Source organism: Pantherophis guttatus, chromosome 4, assembly GCF_059756535.1.
Source record: "Pantherophis guttatus breed Tessera chromosome 4, ASM5975653v1, whole genome shotgun sequence".
NCBI lineage: Eukaryota > Metazoa > Chordata > Lepidosauria > Squamata > Colubridae > Pantherophis > Pantherophis guttatus.
The window spans coordinates 120,705,289-120,732,024 of record NC_142066.1 but is presented as its reverse complement, the minus strand read 5'-3'; the positions used below and the strand labels follow the sequence as shown (position 1 = coordinate 120,732,024).

Sequence of the window (26,736 nt, the reverse complement as noted above, 5' to 3'; positions counted from 1 at the left end):
CTGGGAGATCAATAATAAGACAAGCTAGGAGACGAAAAAACTTATTGTTTCTTCACATATTTGCCTTCATCTAAAACTGCAGTGCTCACTATGGTTACAATATTTCTGTATTACAATACAGCCAATTTCTTCAACATAGCTTTGAAAGTGTGAAAGAAGAAGAAATGAAATTGAAAAGGAAGCTAATATGCGAGGATCCTAATAGACCTTTTGAGCTTTTACAGTATCATCTGAAATTAAAAAGCTTGTGAGTTTCAGTAGAAGCATTTCTCTTAAAATTACATAAGTTTGGTTGTACATATAAATATAGAAGAAACAAAACGTTATCACATAATTGCAATTACCCACTCCTAAGTTTTAAAAGGTATAAAAAATTGTGTTCGAAATTCACCTAGCAGAACATTTTATCATTTTTTAAAAGTAGGCACTTTATATCAGAACATTTTCAATCCCTTTTCCTGTCAAGTGAAATAGTAATAGAAGTGCTTTTAACTTTTTGTCTCATGGTAGTAAAATTAATTAGAAAATAATCAAAATGCATTCATGCTAACTTGTAATATTAAAAAAATAAGTCAGAATTTTAACTCTTATGATTAAAATGAAAACTTAAAATTGAGTTCCTTTTTTACAATAATTTCCTGTATAATTTTTTAAGAGTAATTATGATCCTGTTGGAAAAATGTTCTACTGTGCAAGATTTTTAGTTAGATTTAATATATGATTTCTTCCTGGACCAAATGGAATAAGAAAGTACTTTAAGTAACAACAAGTTGATTAAACACTAAAGAAAAAATAAAGATGACTTGATGTCAATTCTGATGACAGAGTAATATAAGAATAGAAGATTCATTGTTGTTATAGAAGGGTTTCTTTTATTGTAAAGCCAACAATTGTAAAATAACCAAGTGATTCATTCTTTCTTTCTTTCTTTCTTTCTTTCTTTCTTTCTTTCTTTCTTTCTTTCTTTCTTTCTTTCTTTCTGATAAAACAAATAAGAATCTGATTAGAAATATAGTTAATGTTTTAACTTGATAGAGGAATGATACACCTGATTGCATACAAGATCTATTCTGAAGCGAAACAGGAGGAAATTGGCTAGATGGAATAGTGCTAAATTGTGTGTTACTATCTTTTAAAAAGTGACACACACAACCAATGTGTGTACCAGAGAACCCATAGCAAACCCAACAGCAAACCCAAGATGGAAAAGCTGTTTCTTGCTCAGTAAATGTACTATAACTTTCTCCCTTTGCTACATATCAGCCACAACAAATATAACTCCTTCTTTTGAAAAATAGGTCTCAAAACTTTTATTTTTACATAGAAAGATTTAGAAACTATTTAAACAGAAGATTTGTTTGGTACTTAGATCTTTTTCTTCTTTTTCTTTCAATTCTATCCTTCTGCCAATGCTACAACAAAACAGATTCTGTAAGATTAAAAAGAGTGACCAATGACATCTACTGGCCGTAGAGAGACTTGTCTTGATTTTCCTACAGCATACTATGCAAATAACTTTTCAAAGATTCCTGGATAGTATTGTAGTCCTATCGCTTCCCGGTCGGTTCTGCTCTATTTGGTTCCAATTATATCCATCCAGAGTCTCCGTGTGTGCGTGTGTGTGTGCCCATTTGCATGCATAAAGTTAATTTTGTAGAAATATGATTAGAATTATATATTGTTACATCAGTTTTATAAATTGATGCAATGAGGATAAAGATAATTAACTGATTGTTCTATGTAAAATATTATTTAAAATTATCATACATATAGAACAAATTTGGCTGAAATATAAGCAGGATTTCTAAAAATACACTTTTTGACTCTCTAGATTTTAAAAGTTGCTTGAGTTATACATGAAAAATAAAGCCATTGCATGAGCCATTAAAACTAAATTAATAAAACAAAGGTCAATATTAGTATTAAAATGATAAATGCACACACAATATTGCATTCCTTTTCACACTATACACTTTTACTTGTGGCAGTTAACCAAGGAGAAACTTCAGTTCTAGCAAATGTAATACAATAAAATTTTGGCCAAGAATGCAGCTAATGCAAAGAAGTTGAATTTCACAGAAACTGCAAAAAGAACCATATTCAGAATTTCACAGAAGCTGCAAAAGAACCATATTCAGAATATTTCTGTTCACAGCATCTTTAAATGATATTTCAGAACCATGTGAACACAAATAATGGCAACTATAATATTTGGCAACCCAAAGCAGCTCTTTGAGAATTTTATTATTATTTGTGAAAGATTGGCCTTCTTAGTTATGAAAATCAGGCAATAATGGCAGTGGTGGATTGCCCCCAGTTCACACCGGTTCTATAGAACCGGTCGTAAAACCGGCGGGACTCCCCGCCCACCGAACCTGACGTTACCAAAATGCTTCTGTGCATACGCAGAAGCTTCTGTGCACATGAGTGAAACAAGCGCACGCGTGCGGCCCCGTTGCAAACCAGTAATAAAGATAAGTAGAACCCACCCCTGAATAATGGTAAGAACTATATAAATATATGCATACCATGAACCATATGATTAATAGGGCATTTTCCCCATCCTCCATCCTTTATAATTCAGTGCTAAATATGGGAAAATTCAAAGAAAAATGATAATCGAAGATTATAATAAATAAGGGAGAATAATTTTTTTTAAGCTTATTCACATAGCACATAGTTAAATTATGGACATGTGCTACAAGATATTATAAATGGTAATAGTGACAGCTAAAAAATGGATTATACAAATTCACAAAAGAAAAGTCTAACAAAATGCAGTTTTGCTTCAGATTTCAGAGGGAAAAGATGCTTTGGTAAAGGTGGGATTGCTAATGTAACACTTGTTTACAACTGCTTAAAGCAGTTTTTCCTGGATTTGTGCTGCTTCTCTGCCATGTGATCTTGGGCAACATATTTTGAAAGTACTGTTACAATGTTGTGTACATTATGGCCTATAGTTTTGGTATAATCTAGCAGATTTTACCTATAGTGTCTATATGTATGGCTTTGAGAATATATCAATAATTAGTCATACTATATATGTTTTGATGCACAGACCTTTTTCTTGCTAGTATTACTTTTTTGCTGGAGGAGGGAAAATATGTCTATGTGTATGAATGTGTACATGTGCTTTTATTAAACAATTTTTCTATGATGGTGAGAATGGTTAATAAGTGCAGATGGAGAGATCAATTAATTTTAAAAATACAAACTTTACAGACAACTAATTTTAATCAGTATCTATTAATCCAAATAATACATTATTTCTTAGAATGTGGGTTCTGCTGACTATGCACAGAGACCTGGGTATATGTGTGCATATATGTAGTGCATGTATATACAGTGCATTTGTCTATATATGTGTCTGTATGTGATGTTTTGTGATGTGTCTGTACATCATAGTATATATGAATTCAAGTTTATTTGATCAGCAGTGATGTAGCATATTCTAAACATGTTTTGGGGATAAAAAAATACAGTTAAAAATCTTGCTATCTCAATCCTAGTATGTTAACCTTAAGAATTCTCATTATTTAAGCTTTCTCCTTTCTATGTGGTTTTAACTGGGGAGGGGAAAGAATATAGATCATTATGCAGAGATCCAATCATTATGTAAAATTACAATTTAATTTAACAATAGTATTATATGAACAATTAATATATAAATTGTTTTAGTCTAGAAACAGAATTTTTCAACAAAATCTTTCCTGAGTGCATTAACTTTGTACATAGGTTTTGATAATCTGCTGTGACACCCACAAACACACACTGCTGCTATTTTTATCATGGTTAATATTTTTAATATTTGTTTATCATGGTTTAGTATTTTTAAGAATTAAGATTAAGATTAAGCTGTACAAAAGTAGTACCAGAAGAGACAATGTAAAGTTGCTAAAGTCCAAGCAATATCTTCAAGAATTGTAATAAGATTTTGTTGCTTCTTGGGTACCATCTGTTAAAAAATATATTCAGTTAGTTATTAAATTAATTATCCCATTTTAATTGTTACTATTGCTATTTTTTTTTTTAATTCCCAAAGTGGATATTATTAGTTCTTCAGAATTTCTTCATTAATTTCTTCAATGATGTAGGAAGAAAGCCATACTTGGCTCAATACTGAACGAGATGAGACAGCAGTGCCTGAAATATACAAGCCAACAGCATTTTCCCTATTGTTTTTAATCCCAAATTAATTTCACTCTTTGAATTTTACAAGTAGGAATTGAACAGAAAATAGCAACAGGTTCAAGTAGATCAAATGGTGGGAGTGGGAAGAAACAAATTTGCATTGGATAATCTAGAAAAATAATGGAATTTGTTTCAAGTAAATATCCACAAGAGAGTGTGGTTTAGGGAACTTTGTATTGCATGTAATGATTTTTACTAGCCTGTTCGAAAGATGGTATTTAACTACTGCAAGGAAAAAAATAATGTTTCCTCTGTGTGGAGTTTTCTGTCAGCTGAGGGCTTATTGATGTGATCTGGCTTTCTCTCTTAATTTATACAATTTATCTATTGTACACTGATTTTAAATATCTAGGGGAAACCATTTATTTCCATTTGTTAAGGACAGTTGACCACATATAATGGTCATTAGAGTGCATAAGCTATATTATCCAGTAAACTTGAGACAACAGATTCGAGATCTATAATTACATTCATTAGTAGAACCTTCATTCAACTTCTAATTGGTCCAACCCCATGATTTAAAAGCCATAGAAACTGCATGTATTGAGAGGCTATAAAAGCCAAGCAATGGTGGGACATTTAAGTGGATTAAATTGTATATAAAAATTTAAAAAGTTGCTGCCAACTTTGTATCTTATCCTCAAATCAAAGAGGAAAAATGTGCCCATGGGCTTTTCATATGAGTGTTTGGGCTTATCATTTTATGACATTGCTGGCAGAAGCCTCACATATGCAGCAGTGATACATGGATGGAAGTTATTTCAATGAAAAAGCCAAAAGGAAGCTTTTGGCCTCAGTCCAGAAATTTTTGCCAGAATAGCAATTTTTCATGCACATAATCGGAAGCAATGAGTTTCTCTCTCTCTCCCTCTCTCTCTCTCTCTCTCTCTCCCTCCCTCCCTCCTTCCTTCCTTCCTTCTTTCCTTCCTTCCTTCTCTTTCTTTTCTCTTTCTTTTTCTCTTCTATTTCTTTTTTTCCAAATTAACTAGACAATTTGATGACCTTATTAACTATTTGTTCAGAAATGGAACTCATGATGTAGAATTCTATGCCATACATAGCTGTTAATGCTGGACCATTTTTTTCTTTAAAAAATATGCATATACTGCACCATTTACATGCATAAGGATATATATGAAGGACCATCCATAACTGTTAAGATCTTCTATTCAAATTTCATGCAAGAGAGATAGAGCCATGCAGAACTGTTTCCACCCTTAAATTCCTAATTTTATTACATTAAATTTAAAGGATGGTTTTGCTTGTGTTCAGCTTAGTACAAGAGATCAATTGTCCCTCAAATGATTCTAACTGCTGTAGAATATGGCAGAGTGAGACCCTGAAGATGCATGGTAGGTCTCCCCAAGATTATTTGGTCATGTGTTCATGACCTTGACCATTTTCTTACTTATTGTTATATACTTTGTTTAGATTAAATACCTGAATATAACATGGATAGAAAATTATTCCTAAATATTGATTGCCATTGCTAGATCTGTTCATGCTATATGGAGATGCTTGAAAAACATGTTTCATTTAAAATATGTATATTTCCCAGTATACTGATTGTTTTAAAAAGAATAATAGAAATACAGGTATTATTGATTATAAGTTTATCCACTTATTTTTAATATTTGTAAATTAAATAAAAGGGAGAGCTCAAGATTTTACTTCCAACGAAGGTCAAATTAGCCATAATATTATTTGCCTTTTGATTTGATAGAGCTGATCCTGAAAAAAAATAAGGTGCAATATTGAACAAAACATCACCAAAACCTTGGAGATAACTGAATAGTGGAATAAATAATTTATGCTAATGAAATTACTGCAATTAGTAGTTCCACAATGACCCTTTTAGAAGACACAGCTGTTAATGTCAGGAAGTGTTGTCACTGCTGACCTTATCATAAGAGAAAGTGACAAATTGAAAATGCAAGGAAGACCAATCATCAAAGCGGTCTGCTCAGAACGATTAGAGTTTTGTGAAAAACAGTGTGAATTACAACCAGCTGCTCTTGGGCTCAGCGGCTCAGCATGCACCCCATGCTGTGCCATTTTGTTAAGCTTGATAACAATAGTTATTTTGCCCCATTGGAACAAGTTGTCTCAGGCCACTTCCAGCTCTACCGGAACCCACTTCTTTCCTGGCTGATTTACAAATAAAAGTGTTACCAAAGGCTTTTCAAAACTGCTACGTAAATGTCTCTCATAAGGATCATGGCTGGGCAGAAGCCAGTAATTCTGGAAGAAAATTCTCCTTGTTAATAAACATCTATAGAGTGTGGGTGTGGGTGTGGGTGTGCAAAATAGAAAGTGATAGGAGGAGTAATTTAACTATTTAAGGTCTAGCAGACTTTGCTTACTGTCATTTTTTGTCCTAATGTGCATGAAACATTTCCATTCAAAAGTGAGAGTTTTGTCACTTTGCATCCAAGTCATGTAATCCTTATTTCAGTCTCAGTGCCATTATTCTAGTTTAAAGGCAGTTCTTATTAAAGAAGCCATGTTCAAAAATAAGTTTTGTTCCAAAGATAAATTACAAGTTGTCTAAATGAGCTTCTTTGTAATATTAATTATGTTGGCTTGAAACGTTTAGCTATATCAACAATCACTCATGAATAATTTTCCAAAAGATCTCTAAGCATTATTGACAATGCTTTGGTAAATTATGTGTGACTTTCCTAAGAGTTGCTGTAGCTCATTTAATTCATATTAATTGATTTTTAAGTTTCCCTTGATTAATTGAACTGCATACATCTTGAACTGAGTGCAATAAATAATCATTAAAATGAGGGAGATGTGATTCCACAAATTAGAAAGTTAACTACGGTAGAAGTCATAGAGGACAAAATGGAAATTGCTTACGTGTATACCGCAGCATTTTAATGCATTACTATATAATAAAATGAACATATTGGAAACAAATGGGTCACATTTTCAAGATTTTCAAATATTTCTTAAATAAATGTACAACCTCTAAATGAATTGTATTATCCTTTCATATAGATGCATATTATGTAAAATGTAGTTTTACATTAAAGAATCAATAGTATTGTTTTTTTTATTCTATTATGTGTTTTTCTACATGGATTATTTTAATGTATAAAATAAAGCTACATAGTTTGAATTAATCAGCAATGAATGAGGCAGAATAATAACCTGACCAATAAGCCCATCAGTCCCTTACGAATTGACTAGTCAAAGGATCTCTGTTCTGGTGATGGAATTAAGCAACAGCCTTTGGTTTTTTTCTGCTGACTTCTACTGGATCCTAGCATGTTCTATTTCGTCTGCATAAGCTTTCATGCTTTCTCAGATGTAAACTACATTTGGAAACACTGAGTTTTATTTATTTATTTTATTCAAATTACATCAGTAATTGGGAGGGGGGATGGTGCTAAATGGAATCAGAGCAAGCAAATAGAGTGGAAACTTAACCATTTTCTTCCCTGTTAATGCTTGAAGAACATCTAGAAAATAATGAAATTTTCCCTCTCCATGCATGCTCAGATCCCATTAACATCTCCCCATTGAGTGTTGCAATTTGCATTTTAAAGCAGCTGCATATGTTTAATCCATGTATTTTGGCCCCAGCTCTGACCTCACTCCAATTAATGGGGTTACAACTCCCATCAATTATGCATTGTTTGGGAATTCCAGATGTAGCATGGTTTTTACAGCTGAACTGATGAGAAATTCTTTTTTAAAAAAAAGTTTCTGTGAGGTTTGTGACTAAACAATCATTTCAGGTTAATGCCAATGTCATCTGTTGACTTTTGATTAAACATATTATTTGTCAATGTCAATATGGCCCTCATTGCTTTCCCCAACTAATTTTGGAGTTTATATTTGGGGGCAAGAGATGATAGATAGATAGATAGATAGATAGATAGATAGATAGATAGATAGATAGATAGATGGATGATAGATAATGGATGGATAGAAAGATAAAATAAATATAACATAAGATAAGGTGGCATTTGAGTTCTATAATTCTCAGAAGAATAGCTAATGACTATATAGATATATAGTGGTCTAATAGTCTAATGTATATATGGGAGTATCAAATTGAGAACCTTGCCTGATTTTCAAAATGGTGCCTATGAACCAAGACCTGAATGATGATATCTGGCACAATAACTTGACCCTGGATATGAACATAAAGGGATATCTATTGTGTCTAGTTTTGTACTTAGTCATTTCACCATTTTTACTTCTAATTTAAAATATATTTTATATTTTTTTCTTTCAGCCACAGTTATATGACTCCATTTGCTATTTTATGGCCTATGCCCATGCTAGTGTGAATGAAATTAGTGCAAAATTTCAATTAAATGAGAAGAGATATAATTACACAACCCCTAAGAGCTTCCTAGAACAAATAATGCTCTTCAAGAATCTTCTAGAGAAGAAAATTCAGAAAATTTTTCAACATAAGGAACACCTTATAAATGGCATTCAAAAGCTGAAAACAACTGCTTCTCAGGTAAGTCTTTGGATAATAAATAGTATTTTTCTGCTGTTTATTTGGAGTTATAGTTTTATAATTATTTAGAAATATCTAAAAGCAGAATTATCTTTAGAGCCTATGTTAAGAATCTCTTTGAGAAATTAAAATATTTGTTTGTTTAATGTAATGTATAGGCCCTCTGACTCCATCCCAGTTCTGGCCAACATGTAACATAACATAATTAATAATAGGTGCAGAGATTGTACAAAATGAATATCCAGAAACAGAATGCCCACACTACCAAAAAAATAACCTAGAAGATCTACCTACCATTCTGGTCTGGAGAAAGAATCAGATTTTAAGATGTGATTTAAATATGATCAAAGGGATGGACATTGGAGGGAGAGGGCCATCATTCCATAAGGCAGAAACTGGGACATAGAAGATCTGTTTTTTGTATCCCAACAAGGGACTTAGCAAGCAATGAACCAAAGCATGCTATTTCTGAAATAGCTACTTAAAAAACAAAAAAAAATTATGCTATGAAGGTTTCACAGGTACCGTGTTTCCCCGAAAATAAGACCCTGTCTTATATTTATATTATATTATATTTATTAAATTTTTATACCGCCCCCTTTCCCGAAGGACTCGGGGCAGTGAACAGCCAAGATTAAAAAACATACAATATAAACATTAAAATATATTTAAAACAAAATTAAATCCAAAAGCAAATTTAAATCCAGTTTAAAACGCCGTACCCATAACCCTATAATTAAAACAAATTTTAAATTTCCACATTAAAAGGGGGAAGATTTAGGCCAGGCCAGCTTGTTGAAATAGAAGAGTCTTAAGCGCGGGGCGGAAGGTGCTCAGATCCGGGATCCTCCATATCTCTGGGGGGAGCTCATTCCAGATCGTAGGTGCCCCCACAGAGAAGGCTCTCCCCCTAGGGGCCGACAGCCAACATTTTTTGGCCGACGGCACCTGGAGGAGCCCCTCTCTATGGGAGCGTACTGGCCGGTGGGAGGCTATTGGTGGTAGCAGGCGGTCCTGTAAGTAACCAGGTCCTAAGCCATGGAGCGCTTTAAAGGTGATAACCAGAACCTTGAAGTGCACCCGGAAGACCACCGGAAGCCAGTGCAGCTTGCGCAGGAGAGGTGTTACATGGGAACTCCACGTCGCTCCCATAACCACCCGCGCGGCCGCACTCTGCGCCAGTTGGAGCCTCCAAGTGCACCTCAAGGGGAGCCCCATGTAGAGAGCGTTGCAATAGTCCAGACAAGAGTTAACGAGGGCATGAGTGACTGTGCGTAGGGAGTCCCGATCTAGAAAGGGACGCAACTGGTGGATCAGGCGAACCTGATGAAAAATCCTCCCGGTCACAGCCGTTAAGTGCTCTTCTAAAGACAGCCGTGAATCCAGGAGGACGCCCAAGTTGCGAGCCCTATCCGTGGGGGCCAATGATTCGCCCCCAATAGTCAGCGATGGCACCAGCTGACTATATTGGGACGTCGGAAACCACAGCCACTCGGTCTTGGATGGGTTGAGCCTGAGCCTGTTCCTCCCCATCTAGATCCGTACGGCCTCCAGGCACTGGGACATCACTTCAAGGGCATCGTTGGGATGGTCAGGGGTGGAGATGTACAGTTGGGTGTCGTCAGTGTACTGATGGTACTTTACCCCGAAACCACGGATGATCTCGCCCAGCAGCTTTACATAAATGTTGAACAAAAGGGGCCAGAGGACCGATCTCTGCGGCACCCCACATAAGAGGCCTCGGGGTCAACCTCTGCCCCCCTGTCAACACAGACTGCGACCGGTCAGAGAGAAAGGAGGAGAACCACCTTAGTACGGTGCCTCCCACCCCCAACTCTTCCAACCGGTGCAGCATGATACCATGGTCGATGGTATCAAAAGCCGCTGAGAGATCTAACAGGACCAGGACAGAGGAGCAACCCCTGTCCCGAGCCCTCCAGGGATCATCAACCAACGTGACCAATGCCGTTTCCATGCTGTACCCAGGTCTGAAACCCAACTGGAATGGATCCAGATACGACGCTTCATCCAGGTACTGGGGAAGCTGTCCCACAATCACACTCTCAACAACCTTCGCTACAAAACGAAGGTTGGAGACTGGACGATAATTGGCCAATACTGCCGGGTCCAGGGAAGGCTTCTTGAGGAGGGGCCTCACCACTGCTTCCTTCACGGTGGCGGGGAAGACACCCTCACCCAGTGAAGCATTTATAATCCCCTGGAGACAGCCTCGCGTCACCTCCCGGGAAGCCAGCACTAACCAGGAGGGACATGGGTCCAACAAACATGTGGTCGCGTTCAATCTACCCAGAATCCTGTCCACATCATCTGGGGTCACAGGATCAAACTCATCCCAGATAACAGTCTCAAGACCTGCCTCCGTCACCCTCGCTGGATCTACCCAGTCAGAGTCCAGACCTTCCCGAATCTGAGTGATTTTGTCATGCAGATACTGAACAAAATCCTTGGCTCTTCCCTCCAAGGGGTCCTCCCGCGGATCACCCTAAACAGGGCGGCTGGGCGATTATCTGATAACGCAATAAGAGCAGCAAAATGAGTACATTTTGCTGCTTTTATCACCACTAGGTAATTCCTAATATGAGATCTTACCAGTGTCCGGTCCGATTCAGAAAGACTAGCCCTCCAACTACTCTCTAGGCGTCTTTTCCGGCGCTTCATCTCCCTCAGCTCCTCGGTGAACCAAGGAGCCAGGCAAGATCGGCGCCGGGTCATAGGCTGCAAAGGCACGACTCGATCCAGAGCTGCAGCGGCCGCCCTATCCAGGCAGCCACTAGGTCTCCAGTCGAGGCGTGAGCCAGAACCTCAGGGATTGGCCCAAGCTCCGTCTGGAACCTGTCAGGTTCCATCAGGCACCTGGGGCTGTACCATCTTATCGGTTCCGCCTCCCTGCAGCGGGGTGCTGCGGTTCGAAGGTCAAGGTGAATGAGAGAGTGATCCGACCATGACAAGGGCTCGATGACTATATCCCCTATCTCAAGATCACTCAACCACTGTCCAGAGACAAAAACAGTGTGTTTCCCCCTGTGTGCGTAGGGTCATGAATTAGCTGGGTCAGGTCCATGACCATCATGGAAGCCATGAACTCCCGAGCCACCTCAGATGCCTCACCCACAGACGGCAGGTTGAAATCCCCCATGACCTTAATAAGTCTGGGGGTATCAACCGCCACTGTGGCAATAACGTTGAGTAGCTCGGGCAGGGTGCTGCCACGTGGCAGGGAGCCAGGTACGTGATCAGCAAGCCCATCTGAACCCCATGGCCCCACTTCACAAGGAGGGACTCACAACCGGCCGTCTGAGGAACAGTGGTCTCCTTCGGCCTAAGGCCTTCTCTAATAACAACCACTACTCCCCCGCCCCTCCCCTGTGACCTCGGCTGATGGAATGCGTGGAAGCCTGGTGGGCACATTTCTACCAGAGGGACTCCTCCCTCTGGGCCCAACTAGGTCTCCGTAATACCCGCCAGGTCCGCTCCCCCCTCCTGAACAAGATCACAGATGAGGGGGGCTTTATTTACTATGGACCTGGCATTGCACAACATCAGACGAAGGCCCGGGCCCTGAGGGTCTGTGCAACCTGGAGAACAAGTGGAGCCTTGGGGGCCGGAGCACCCTACCGCTTGGAGACAGCGGGTGCGTGCTCCCTTAACATGATATGGCCCCCTGCTCCTGCCATATCTACCCCTCCCACTCACAGTACCGATGGTAAAGACACAGTCTGGACAAGCTCGACCCCCCCCCCATTGCTCCCGGATCCCCCACCCGCCCCGCCACGTGTCATGGCCTGGCCCAACCCTCCCCTTGGTGGATTATCCCCCAAACCCACGACCCTAGTTCCAATCCCACCCCCCTCCTCCATCCCCAAACCCTTTAAAAGATTAGACAAAGACAATTTTAAAAAAAACCCGCAACCCCCTCTTTGCAGCATGCCACCTCTCGGCGTTCCAAAGCCCGTCATCGAGGTAGGCCCTCAATAGAGTGGAGGGCCAAGCCTGCAAGAGCAGACCAAGAAGCTCCGCTGCTGAGTACATTTTGATCATAGCGGATAAACATGACCATATCCTGAGGGTCCTTAAAAAAGGACAGGGGAGAAGACAGAGAAATGGGGACTCTCAAAAACATATTCACAGGACCAAGTCCACTGTCCCCTCACAACAGAGGACACAGTCCAAATCCACGACAACCACAATCCAAGGGGGAAAATCGATCCAACCACCCTCTCACGGTGATTAGGTCAGCTGGTCTGCCCCCTCTTGTGGTGAAATGGCAGCAATGGAGCCAGTGCATACAAACAGCGTCCAGGGATCAGGTCCAAAAACCGCCCTCTCACGGCGGTTGGTCCGATGGTCAGGTCCCCACCGCTGGTAAAGTGCATATGTGTAAACACATCCCGGTTCAGCCCTCAGGAGGCCCCGACACCAGGCCACCCTCTCACAGTGGCCAAACTGGTGTCTAGCCCCCTTAGCCGACAGGATGCAGCCATGAACCAGCCTCCATTTTCAGGTGGAAATAGCCCTCTCCACAGTCAGGGGGTTCAGATGGCAATAAAAACATAAGCGCTTGGCCTTATTTTTGGGGAGGTCTTATTATTTTGGGGCAAGTGAAGCAAGATGAGGCTCCTCTTGCCGTCTTACCTGATTTCCAGCTCTGTGTTTAAATATTTTCAGAGAGGACTTATGTTCGGGGGGGCTTATTTTAGCACATGTGCTCAAAAGCCTGATTGGGCTTATTATCAGGGGATGTCTTATTTTTGGGGAAATAGGGTAATAACTAGCATCTTGAATTGCTCCTGGAAACCTAATCAAGATATATCTGCAACATTTGCATCTGTGTTTATTTGGAATCTATGTAATCAATGCAAGGACAGGAAACTCTGATAGTCTAAATAATTTTTAATTCTAACTTCTGCAAATATTTTTTTCATGACTGTTAACTATATGCTGTTAAAGCTGATTAGCTTTGGTCCAGTAATATTTGCAGAATACCAACCACTTTTAGAACTGAGAATGAAGATATTGAAGTTGAGTGTATCAGCTTCCTGTAGCATTGATTACCAACAATAAAGGAACTAGCAGTCAAGAAATATGCTGCAGATTAGCATATACAGTATGATACTTAATAAAGTAGCAATGAAAGTCTTGGAAAAGATATTCAGATGTGGTAATGTGCATTTTTGCTATGACATTATATGAGAATGAAAATTGGACTTTGAAGAAGCTGTATTGATACGTTTGAACTTTAGTAGTGAAGAAGCCTCCTAAAGATATCATAGATTGCCAAGAAAACAAATTAATGGATCATTGAACAAATCAACCTAGATCAACCCAGCTCATTAGAGGCACAAATAACCAGATTCGAATTATCTCACTTTGAACATATTATGTACATTATGCATGCCTAACTGTCTAGAGAAAGTTGTAGAGTGCTGGGAAAGACAGAAGGAAAGGTAGAAGGAAGATGAAAATGACCAGCATCAAAAGTGGACACCATTGTAGCAGCAGTTAGGTGCTCAGATAAAAAATCTTGTAAGATCAGGTTGGAGACAGATCATTCTGGAGAAAATGTATGTGGTCACTAAGAGTCAACACCAACGTGCTAACATATAATCATCAGTGTTTGGAGAACCTCAGATTTCTTATATTTGATCTAGTGCTATGTGAAAAACAAGAACCTTTCTTGTCTAAAAAATGGTTTTTTTCTTCAAAAGGCAAGTGGACTGTTTTTTTTCCTTGAGGAAGAACAAGAAAATGTTTCTCTTCTCATCCAAGAAGCTTCATCAGTTGTGATGGGGTGGGTGAGTGGAAGGATAGATACAGACAGTTGAGACTGAATGGTGGGGGTAACAAAACATTTTCTTCTTCCTCAAGGAAAAAATAGTCCAATTGCCTTTTGCCTAAGAAAAAAGATCTTTGAGACAACTGGATGACTGAGAATCTTGACAGACATAGAGCCTTTCTTATAATATATTTATAGCAACTAGTTTTCAATGAACATGAATAATAATTTATTCTGCTCATAATTTAATGTGAAAACCCCAATCTCTAGCCTATATGCAAATGTGTTAATGTGCATAGTTAAGATTTTACCACTAAACATGCACATATTATAGAGAAAATATATATTAGTAACTACTGAAATGAAAAAAATTCAAAATATTCACATTAATAAAAATTGCATGCAGAAATACCTATTAAGGAAAATTGCTTCCAAAATTAAAATATTAAGGAAAATAGTAGAGACTTCAGGCATTAGTAATTTAATACAAATGCAGATTTAATCTTCTGCAATATTCTGAATGTAGAATATCAATAGCATTTGTTGTGCCTGTTTTCCAAGAGATAGTGACAAAGTGTTTAAAGTTCATACTTGTATAGGGGACAGTGGGGGTGGGCGGGCATATACACTTGTGTTCCAGTGGTGGGTTGCCCCCGGTTCACACCAGTTCTATACAACTGGTAGTAAAACCGGCAGGAGGCTCTGCCCATTGACCCTGACATCATCAAAATGCTTCTGCACATGCGCACAAGCAAAACAAACGTGGCCCCATTGCGAACTGGTAGTAAAGGTAAGTAGAACTCACCCCTGATGTGTACTATTAGTTCTTCACTGGATTCATGATTTCAGACTAGTAATTGTGCAAACAGTATCTAAAATATAAAAAAGAAATGTTTGCCTTCAATTTCTAAAACAATAGACATTCATATTTATGCTGCTTAGATATCTGTACAGGTAGTCCTTGAGTTACAACAATGTGTTAGTGACCATTTGAGGTAACAACGGCACTGAAAAAAGTGACTTATGATCATTTTTCACACTTAAGGACTATTGGAGCATCCCTATGGGTACATGATTTCCATATGGATGCTTGACAACTGGTTCATATTTATGACAATCGCAGTATCCCGGAGTCGGGTGATCACATTTGCAACCTTCTGACAAGCAAAATCAATGAGGAAGTCAGATTCACTTAACAACTATGTTACTAATTTAACAACTGCACTAATTCACTTAACAAATGTGGTAAGAAAAAATGTAAACTGGAGCAAAACTCACCTAACAAATTTCTCACTTAGCAGTATATATTTTGTGCTCAGTTGTGATTGTAAGTTGAGGACGACTTGTATAGGTAACAAACAGGAAAAGGACAGGTGTCCTATAATAGCCACTTTTGAACCAGCTAAGGAGGAGATTCTTGTTCTGAGTGCAGCCTTTCAGGAAGCAATCAATAGTTCTTCTTAGTCTGTTGCTCCAAGAATGATCATTTCAAAGTCTTATTCACACTGTCTGAGCCTTGAATAGTGAATTCATAGGCACGCTTGCATTTCTTCCTGAAGCTTCTATCTGAATGGTCTAATGTGTTTGGGTGTGTATCTGAAGCCTGATGTTTTGTAACCACATTTTAAAAAGCTGCCTATGCTGAATGTTTTCTTCAAACAAATGCCTTTGCTGTTCTGCCATAGGTAGAAGACTTAAAATACAAACTTGCTTCTCAAGAAGCAGAGCTGCAACTGAGAAATCAAGATGCTGAAGCTTTGATTACTAAGATAGGGCTTCAGACTGAGAAAGTGAGCAAGGAAAAGGCCATTGCTGATGCAGAGGAGCAAAAGGTCAGTATAATTCCACAATTTAGTCATGTTGAGCTATATTTAGCACAGAATAAACCTTTGTAGGTGAACAATTTTGAACACCTACCTCTCCAGGGAGCGTAAAATCTAAAGAATTATTATACTTACTCATGTTTCAGCATTTCACACCATGATTACCACTTGACCTTTCTTTACATTATGCATTTTTCCAACCTTTTAGTTCTTTTAATGATATGAAAGAACAATAAGTATGAAGCTCATTCAAGCATATAATGGATGGGGATCTTGAGAATCAGACTAGTATGCAATACACGAAAGGTCAGAGAGTCATCTCTGAGCACTTCAGGTTTTTTTTTAAGTTCAATTGAACAGTTCAATTGTTCTTGAAGTTCATTCCTTTGACTTGCATCTTCACTTTCAAATTTTTCATTTCATGATATATTTGCCGAGGTTCCATATTTATTGTTCAGATCCTTTATTCTTCGGCTTATTCAATTCATCTTTTCTTCTTTCTTCAATTCCTTCTTTCATTGGGGGTGTTACTTGGAACATTTTCTTTAAAAAATAAGTCGTTGTTAGCTTTATTAATCAATTCTATTTTAACCCCAAACTAGATATAACTTAAAAGCACATTTACAAACTAACCTATTTTTGTAAGTGTACTATTGTTTGCTAGCAAATAACTATTTTCACACAGAATTCCAGAAATTTTTGGATCATTGTGAATGAAAGGGCATGAAGCTTGTTAATTCCTGCTTTGATCTGTTCTACTATTTCAATCACTAATAAATTAGGACAGATGGCTTAAAGTGTTTAGGAAGGCAAGGATCACAATAGCCTAAATCACAGACATATAAAAATTAATATACTCATTAATATACACATAGATATTCCCCCAAGTATATATGTTTTTGTTCACACACTAGCAATGTTTTCTGGTCCTTGATGGCCAATTGCCAATGTTTTCTGAAAAGGACTGTGGCTTGGTGATTTGTGGATAGGGTTAAGTAGCATACAAAGAAGGGCAAATGGGAACTGACTTAATGTCAGACCTTTGGTAACTGCTTAAATCAAAAGCAAGTTGCCCCTGAATTTCATATAATTTTTTTAGCCAAATTTACAGAGATGAAATTTACAGAGAGGGCTTATAGTACAAAACTTTCAGCAAGTGAGTTATTTTCAGTTTGGATCCAACATTAAGCTGAGATTTTCTGAGTCTTTTTCCTAACACCTTTATGATATATCAGACTGAAAGAGGCTCCCTGCTGTACTTATAATAAGGAAATATATAGTTGGTGGTTTTGAATTTTTGTTGGTCTGGGTACCAAGTCTCATATCTAAGATATCATTCCTGTCACACTTCTGTCCTTTTTGTATTCTATCGTATTAATTCTTCTCCATTCTTCTTTTCTCTTTGCCAGTGATTTAATTCAGATTATAAATTTGAAGCTGCCAGACTGGATGACAAGCAGATTAGTTAGTTTCTTGTTCTTAATGAGAACAAGAAACTATGAAATAGATATCATGTTATTTAAAACAGAATAATATTCCGATTAAACTGGACTAAACTGGAAATCAATAGGACTGATACTATACAACTATGGAAAACCCTGTTCCTGTACAACATGGGGCCCCCACTACAGATTGTTCTGATGATTTTAGAAATGTTAGGGGATGTTACCAGCATATTTCCAAATACTTAATTAAGTAATTAGACTCAATTCACGATGTGATTAACATAAGCTAAGTACCATGCTAGGATAGTTTGCAGGAATGAGACTGTTGTTCATGAGTGTAAGAAGTAGCTCATCAGTGGTGGGTTGCCCCCGGTTCATACCGGTTCTATAGAACTGGTAGTAAAACTGGTGGAAGGTTCTGCCCATTGACCCTGACATCATCAAAATACTTCTGTGCATGCGCAGAAGAGTGCGCATGCGCGCAAGTGAAGCAAGCGCGCACGGCCCCATTGTGAACCAGTAATAAAGGTAAGTAGAACCCACCCCTGTAGCTCATATATTTTATTTCATCTTTTAGTTTTTCTAAAATATGTTTTTAAATTGACTTTGAATTGATTATATCTTTCTATATAATTTTAATTTGAAGCTGCTTTAAAAATGTGTGCTAATTTACACAGATTAATCTACATGTTTATATATATATCCATCCAACATCCATCCATCCATCCATCCATATATACAGTATCTTTGTGTTATATAATTTAGTAGCACTGGGCATGCTTTCTTTTTATTTTATAAAATATGCTCATGCATTTTTAATCAGTCCATAGGTACTGTGTGGCCCTTGACTAACAGAAGTCAGTCCTTTCTTCCCTGGTTAATTTTATAACTTCTTGCTAATGTGCTAAGAAAATGAAAACTGGTGTATTTTCAACTCTCAATGGTAATAATTCCCAGTGGGCACCCCACCCCCTACCCACCTCCATGTTTCAACTGGTGGTAGAAGCATCTGAAGCAGGGTGAAATCCAGCAGGTTCTGACAGGTTCTCGAGAACTGGTAGCAGAAATTTTGAGCAGTTTGGAGAACCGGTAGCAGAAATTTTGAGTAGTTCAGAGAACCAGTAAATACCACTTCTGGGTGGCCCCAGAGTGGAGTGGGAATGGACATTTTGCAATATCCTTCCCCCAGGAGTGGGGAGGGAATGGGGATTTTGCAGTATCCTTCCCCTGCCACGCCCACCAAGCCACGCCCACCAAGCCACACCACACCCACCAAGCCACACCCACAGAACCGGTGGTAAAAAAAAATGGATTTCACCACTGATGAAGGTTGAACCATTGAGTAATTCCTTTTTTGCTTCAATATCAAAGGCAAACCGTATGATGTAATTGCTCTTCAGTTGCTTTGTGCTATAACTATTTTTTAATCACAGTAAGGCCACCCCGAGGAAATACACCAGAAATTATACAGGTGAGAGGAGACAAGAATGGGAATCTGGATGCAGGAGCAACTGGTAAAATTATAGCCTTCAAGTAGAAGTATTCCTGCACTCATGATGTTTTGAAAAATATATTTGAAGACTAGCAGCTTCAAGTACGGGTAGTCCTCGACTTTATGACCTTTCTTGTTAAATGAATCCTGGCAGTTGTTAAGTTAGTAACATGGTTGTTAAATGAATCTGGCTTTTCATTGACTTTGCTTGACAGAAGGTCACAAAAGTGATTACCTATCCTTGGAACACTGGAACCATCATAAATATGAGTCATTTGGCAACGGTCTGAATTTGGATCATATGACCATGAAGATGTTGCAATGGTCTTAAGTGTGTAATATGGTCATAAATCACTTTTTTCAGGGCCATTGTAATTTTGAATGGTCCTCTCATCCTTTCTGTTCAACATTTATGTGAAGCCGCTGGGCGAGATCATCCGTGGCTTCGGGGTGGAATTCCATCAGCTGTACATCTCCACCCCAGGCCACCCCAGCGATGCCCTTGAAGTGATGTCCCAGTGCTTGGAGGCCATGCGGATCTGGATGGGGAGTAACAGGCTTCGACTCAACCCCTCCAAGACCGAGTGGCTGTAGCTTCCGGCGTCCCGATATAGCCAGCTGGCGCCATCGCTGGCTATTGGGGGCGAGTTATTGGCCCCCACGGATAGGGCTCGCAACTTGGGTGTCCTCCTGGATACACGGCTGTCTTTAGAAGAGCATATGACGGCCATGGCCAGGGGGGCTTTTCATCAGGTTCGCCTGATTCACCAGTTGCATCCCTTTCTGGATCGGGACTCCTTACGCACAGTCACTCAGGCACTCGTCACTTCCCGCCTTGACTACTGCAATGCTCTCTACATGGGGCTCCCCTTGAGGCTCCAGCTGGTGCAGAATGCGGCTGCACGGGGGATTATGGGAGCGAGAGGGTGCTCCCATGTGACACCTCTCCTGCGCGAGCTGCATTGGCTCCCGGTGGACTTCTGGGTGCACTTCAAGGTACTGGTTACCACCTTTAAAGCACTCCATGGCATCGGACCTGGGTATTTGCGGGACCGCCTTTTGCCGCCAATAGCCTTCCACCAGCCAGTACGCTCCCACAGAGAGGAACTCCTCAGGGTGCCGTCAGCTAGGCAGTGTCAGCTGGCGACCCCCAGAGGGAGGGCCTTCTCTGTTGCAGCACCTGCCCTTTGGAACGATTTGCCCCTGGAGATACGGAGGATATCAGATCTCCGGGCTTTTCGCCGCGCCCTAAAAACTTTTTTCTTCCATCAAGCAGGGCTGGCGTGAAATCCCCCCCCCCTGTTTTTGAGATATTAGATTTTTTAATTGTTTAATGGGTTTTAGTCGTAAGGTTCTTAATTTTCGGCCAAAGGGTATAATTCTTTTAAATTTTTAAATTTTGTATTGGATGTTTTTTACTTGGCTGTGCACCGCCCTGAGTCCACCAGGAGAAGGGCGGTATACAAATTTAAATTATATAAATAAATAAACAATAAATAAATAAACTGTTGTAAGTCGAAGACTACCTGTACTTTATTTTCATTTAAAATAGCCATGCCAACTTGATCCCATCCAGGTGAATGGAAATACAAATTCATAAATTTCCAGAATTTCACACTTGCATGGGCATTGAGTATCCTAACTAGAAATTCTTTACATATATATATCTAATCCTACATTTTAGACAGCATTGGTTTGGAAAAGTCTTCTTTAAATATTGCAAAGACAATTTATAGTGTTTTGAACAAGTCTCAAGTTATGAAGTCTTATAGAATATTCAGTTAAAACAAAGCATCTCTGCTGCTATAGGTGGTTGCAATTCAAGCAGAAGTATCTCGGAGGCAGAAGGAATGTGAAGATGATTTGATGAAAGCTGAACCTGCTCTGGTAGCTGCTACTGCAGCTTTAAATACCCTTAATAAGGTAAATATAAAAGCATTGCATGATTATTTTTGCTGTGTGATAAGTTAGTGATTTATCTTAACAGTACATCTCTTTTAATTTTGGGGCTTATCATATAAAAACAGTATTATTCACATTATCATCATCATGACACCTTTCTTATAGGAGATCAAGATAATAAATATAGGCTATCCCCTTATTCTGTCCTGACACTGCAAACCTGTAACAAAGATTAAGATTAATTATTGGTTTAAAGAGCATGGAGTGAACTTAGTGGTTAGATAGGGTCTTGAAGTTGGTTCTCCCAATCACACCATAATTTTAATAAAAGTTTTTTGTTCAGGTATGGTGAACGGGTATCCTTTTTTTATGGCTTCATTTTGTTTACTTAAACTTAGCTACTATTGGAAGAAGTTAGCCCACCATGGTAATTAGAAGTTGCATTGACTTTTGAAATACTTACATCTGGTTTTTTGTTTTCAGGTGAATCTTTCTGAACTGAAAGCTTTCCCTAATCCACCAGATGCGGTGACCAATGTCACAGCTGCAGTCATGGTCCTTTTGGCAAATAAAGGAAAAGTACCAAAAGATCGAACTTGGAAGGCTGCTAAACTTTTCATGGGAAAGGTATTTGCAACATTGGCATTTGCTAAAATATATTTTTCATACTTTTTCAGGGCATGGAACTTGTTCATTAAAAACAAAAATTCCCAAAGCCTCTGATGAAAAGGTATGAGGCTTTTGAAAGGCAGCTTAACAGCCTTGTCGTTTATACTCTAGCAAAAATTGCTATCAATATCCTGAAGAACAGTACTGATGTGTGAATAGATGACTAAGTGCCTTTGAGTTTTCCAACCCACCACCATCCCTTTAGTCCACTGTGAGGGTCTTTTTCTCTTTAGATTGCTTGAAAAACCCAGAACTAATTATTTGACATTTTAAAATAAAATATTTAATAATTTAAATGATATCCTGTATATCATTTGTTACTTAAATATTCTGTGATTCTAAATCATCTTTTATAGCAAGCCTGCATGGGAAAGGGCCACTTTGATGAGTTAAAAATCGTTGCAGGCTACAGAAGAATTGCAAGCCCACTGCCCAGTTGTTGGCACTAGCAGGTAGTGGCACAACAAGAGCCAATGGCAGCTAGGACGCTTGGAGATGTTTAGCAATGTTTCTTGGAGCAGCAAATTTATTTACCATTTTAAAAATGTAGAAAGCTTGCACACAGGATATGTATACTTGTTCTCTATCTGTCTTTTGATAGGATGATCTTTGTCAGCAATTAGCATTGGTAATTTCCCTAAGCAGATCAGGAGTATTTATAAAAAGTGTTTTTGTACTAATTTAAGCAGATTATATATAGAGATAGCAATATCTGTTTTGTTTTTAAAAAATACCTAAAAATCTTTCCACAAAAGAAAGATGAATCAAAAAAGATTTATATTGGTATTGGGAAAAAGGTTTAACTCAGTTAATTTCTTCCATAATTAGGAATTACTTCTAGATTGTAGATGGATAAGCTTCAAATATACTATATAACCCAATGTTTTATATATATTTATTTTGTTATTTTCTAGCCTCTCTTCATTATTTGTTTGGATTTTTAATTTTTTTTAATTGTGGAATCAGCTTGTGAAGTTGCAGTGTTGTTTAATGATAACAAGTTAGGTGCCTTAATTGCTACCTTCCAGGTTGATGAATTCTTGCAAGCCTTAATTAACTACGATAAAGAACATATCCCAGAGAATTGTTTGAAAGTGTTGAAGGAACATTATTTGAAAGACTCAGAATTCAGTCCAAATCTCGTTCGTAACAAATCATTTGCAGCGGCTGGTCTTTGTGCCTGGGTTATCAACATAGTAAAATTTTATGAGGTATATCTTTTGATTTAGCTGGGCTTACAGTATATTATTTAAATATGCTGTAATAGAAGTATTGCCAGCAGAGATAAAATAATATATTGTATACACATTATTAAAGATGCATACTGAATTTATTGTTATTATTAGTCGCTATTGTTATAACATAGATATTTTATTTGCCTGAAAATAACATACTTCCAAATTAAAATGTAGATCATGTATAGAAAAAATTATAAAAGTAGACAGAAAACAAATTTAAAAATAGATAATGCAGTGACCAATGTTTTCCATTTTATTAACCTTATGTTGAACCATGAATAAATATTTGTGTGTGATATATTTGTGTGTGATAAATATTTGTATATGTGAATATCTGGATGTATTCATACACAGACAGACATATATATATACAAACAGATATACATACCAAAACCACAACACCAAATCCACCAAGCAAGGGATTAATCTTCAAAAACACCTGACATTTCAAGTCTTTTTCCCATTCTTCGTTTTTTTTAGGGACAGAGTGAGTGTGTTTGACTATCAGATAAAGATGGTATCCATTTTAAATTACAATGTACTAGAAGCATCCTAAACTGCATAGCTTCAGATTTTTTGATTTACAGCCCCTTCATCCTAAGGCTATTGAACTGAGTAAAGCAATGGTCTTCTTCCATTAATGGACACTTCTTTTCAGCAAAACTAAAATGATTACTCCTTCCCTCCCATACAACATCCTGTTCTTCCTCCAAAGTGGGTCTAATTATTTCCTAATTATCTGCCACACATCCGTACAGGATGAAAATAATTGCTACCTTTCACTTTGATGATGGAAAAATATGATCTAGCCCAGGGGTGTCAAACTCATGTCATCACGCCGGCATCATGTGACATTTTGGGACTTTTCCCCCTTTGCTGTGTGGCCAGCACATGATGCATTCGACCTGTGGGCCGGGAGTTTGACAGCCCTGATCTAGTCTCAGCTGATGGTTAAAATGGTTAGAATGGCATCACTTGAGAAACCATAGAAGCTCAATATCTTTTGGATCATTGTTTCCCAGGAAGATTTGTAGTTGTCTTTTAAGCAATGGGAGGAAGATCTGTAGGGGATTATTGTAGGAGGGGGCAACATAGAAGGGTGGTAGAGTGAGGGATGGCCAAAATGATTGAGATGGAGAAGATGAGGGGAGCTGCATTTATGACAGCAGCATAATACATGTTGCTGTCATAAATGCAAGCAAGCTGTCCAGCACCTGAATTTGTAAACAGAAAAATATAATTTGATTCTTTAGCATGAATGCAGGTATCAGACCATAGGGTTATCTGTGTTAGTCTTAGATATTCTTGACTAGAAGCAGTGTTTCAAGCCCCCTATATATTCTCCAGTGGCATTTGAAGATTCTGAGGTTGGTATCTGAACTTCCTACATACAATTTATTTGCTCTGAATTTTAACCACCAAGAGGATGCTTCAGTGGCCATAACTTTAAAGACCAGTCACAAATATAATTTCTTCCATGCTGTTGTAATATCAAACAGTCGCTAAATTAATGGTCATTAAGCAAGGGCTTGCTAAGCCTGGGGTAAAACCATGCTTCCCTCTCACTATTGCTATTAACAAAACATGATTACTGATTTACATGTGTAGATGTTGTTGTCTGCACTCGTTTTTCATACTTGTATGAGTAAATTATTTCCAGTTACACTGAAATTTACTACTTGATAGTAAATGTGAGTGAATTTTTAATCTTAAATACACAAATAAGAACAGTACCTGAGTTTGACTACCTGATGCTCCAGAAAAAAAATATACTACACTAGTAGTTTAGAAACCAACTCTAACACAGTATTGGAAAACGCAAGAAGTTAAAAAGCATTATTGTAATTCACTGAACTTGATCATCTTCCAGTGAATTACAAAACTTTAAAGAACAGCTTAAAAACTTCATAAATAACCCTCCACTCCACTCACCCACAAATGTGACATCAAAAAATTACTTGAAAAGTATTAAATTATCTACCATATTGTTCCATGTTATTTTCTGAATTTATTTTTTTTTTTGAATATATATTTTATACTATTTTTCTGAATTTATATCTGTAACCAAGATTCGTCTTAACTGAAGGGCATCCAGAAATCTTGAAAATCTTGAAAAAAAAAGCAATCCATTCCAAATTAAATGTCTAATGAACTATGTAATATTGTTTTTTTTCTTAAAAAAATAATGTATTTCTGTTTTATAAATAATTTTGTAATAGTGTTGTGGACTGCTTGTTTTCCTAGGTATACTGTGATGTGGAGCCCAAACGTCGAGCATTGACCCAAGCAAATGCTGAACTTGCAGCAGCTACTGAAAAGCTGGAAGCCATCAGAAAAAAACTTGCTGTAAGTATAATTCCAGCCCTAGCATCATTCCATTGCTAAGCAAACACAATATTTTTTATTTCTTCTCATAATAATGATAAGCGATATATGTAATATAGAAAATATCTTATTGCCTTATATTTTTAGAATATCAATTGTTATTGTGATGTCAAAGACAAGAAGTGGCTGAATTTGACATTATGCCTTTTCCCATGGACCAGCTACATATGATCCATCCCTTTTGTAAAATAAATGCAAACTATTTTGATTAGTTCCTATCTATAATTAAAACTCAGCTATTCTGAAACGTATTGATATAAAGGTAAAGTTTTTCCTGTCCAGTCATTTCCAATTCTAGGGGATTGTGCTCATTTTTGTTTCTTAGCTGAGGAAGCCAAAATTGTCCAAAGACATTTCCATGGTCATGTGGCCAGCATGACTATACACCGAAACTCATGGAATGCTGTTACCTTCCCAAAGTGATACTTATTTATCCACTTGCATTTGCATGCTTTTGAATGGCTAGGTGGGCAGAGACAAATAACGGGAGCTCACCCCAGCATCAGGTCTTGAACCCAAGCTGTCAGCTGGAAAATTGACAAGCTCAGCTTCTTTAATCACTGAGTCATCATACTCCCAGGTATTAATATAACCTGGATTAGATTTCTAAGAACTCCTTCTTCCTTACCGCCTATTTGATTAGTGCCCATTGTATGGCACACTCTATCAAAAACTTGATTTTTCTTAACAGCAACTTTAATATTCTTAACCTCACAAATGACTATGTTAGAAACACTGATAACCCTATGCAGTTGTTTTGTCTTTGGACAGCACATTTATCCATGCTTTGAACCTTTTGCTCACTGGGTTTTGTTGTCTACATTGTGCACATATTCTAGATCTTGAATTTCTTTTTTTTTTTTTTAATTGATAGTCAACCCCATCTAATGGATTTCCAATGGAATGTTTTCCTGTAACTCAGTTCTTTCCTTAGGGAAAATGTGGTACTAATTTTTCATGCAGAAGTTTTTTTTCTGGCTGGTAATTTTCTGTAATGATTAATAAATGTTGCAGCTATTACTTGGCAATCAATAATACATCATCAGTTTCAAGATACTGTGCTAACAACCCATCATTTTTAATGCCCACTAAAATACACTTCAAAATGACTAATTTAATCCTTGTCAGTACAAAATGAACATTATAGTAACCATTTTAAAATACTTTTCCTAAGTTTATCCATAAAAAGATTTTGCATTGTTAAAAACATGGGAAATATTTCAATTTTAAATCTCTACTTTTTAATATGTAAACAAGATTTCTCTTGATGTAATCAAAAGACATGCATTTGCTTAAAAATAGGCAGATAAA

At 37.8% G+C, this 26,736-nt stretch overlaps 1 protein-coding gene across 4 annotated transcripts in view; it reads left to right on the top strand.

Annotated features, from left to right (window-relative positions):
- DNAH11 (dynein axonemal heavy chain 11) overlaps nt 1-26,736 on the top strand; it is a 179,008-nt gene that overhangs the window by 95,755 nt on the left and 56,517 nt on the right. For all 4 annotated transcript variants that reach the window (XM_060685695.2, XM_034402384.3, XM_034402387.3 and 1 more), the window contains 6 exons: nt 8,444-8,677; nt 16,157-16,303; nt 21,041-21,154; nt 21,617-21,760; nt 22,831-23,013; nt 25,285-25,386. In XM_060685695.2, the coding sequence (XP_060541678.2) occupies nt 8,444-8,677; nt 16,157-16,303; nt 21,041-21,154; nt 21,617-21,760; nt 22,831-23,013; nt 25,285-25,386 (924 nt within the window). The remainder of the gene's footprint in view (nt 1-8,443; nt 8,678-16,156; nt 16,304-21,040; nt 21,155-21,616; nt 21,761-22,830; nt 23,014-25,284; nt 25,387-26,736) is intronic.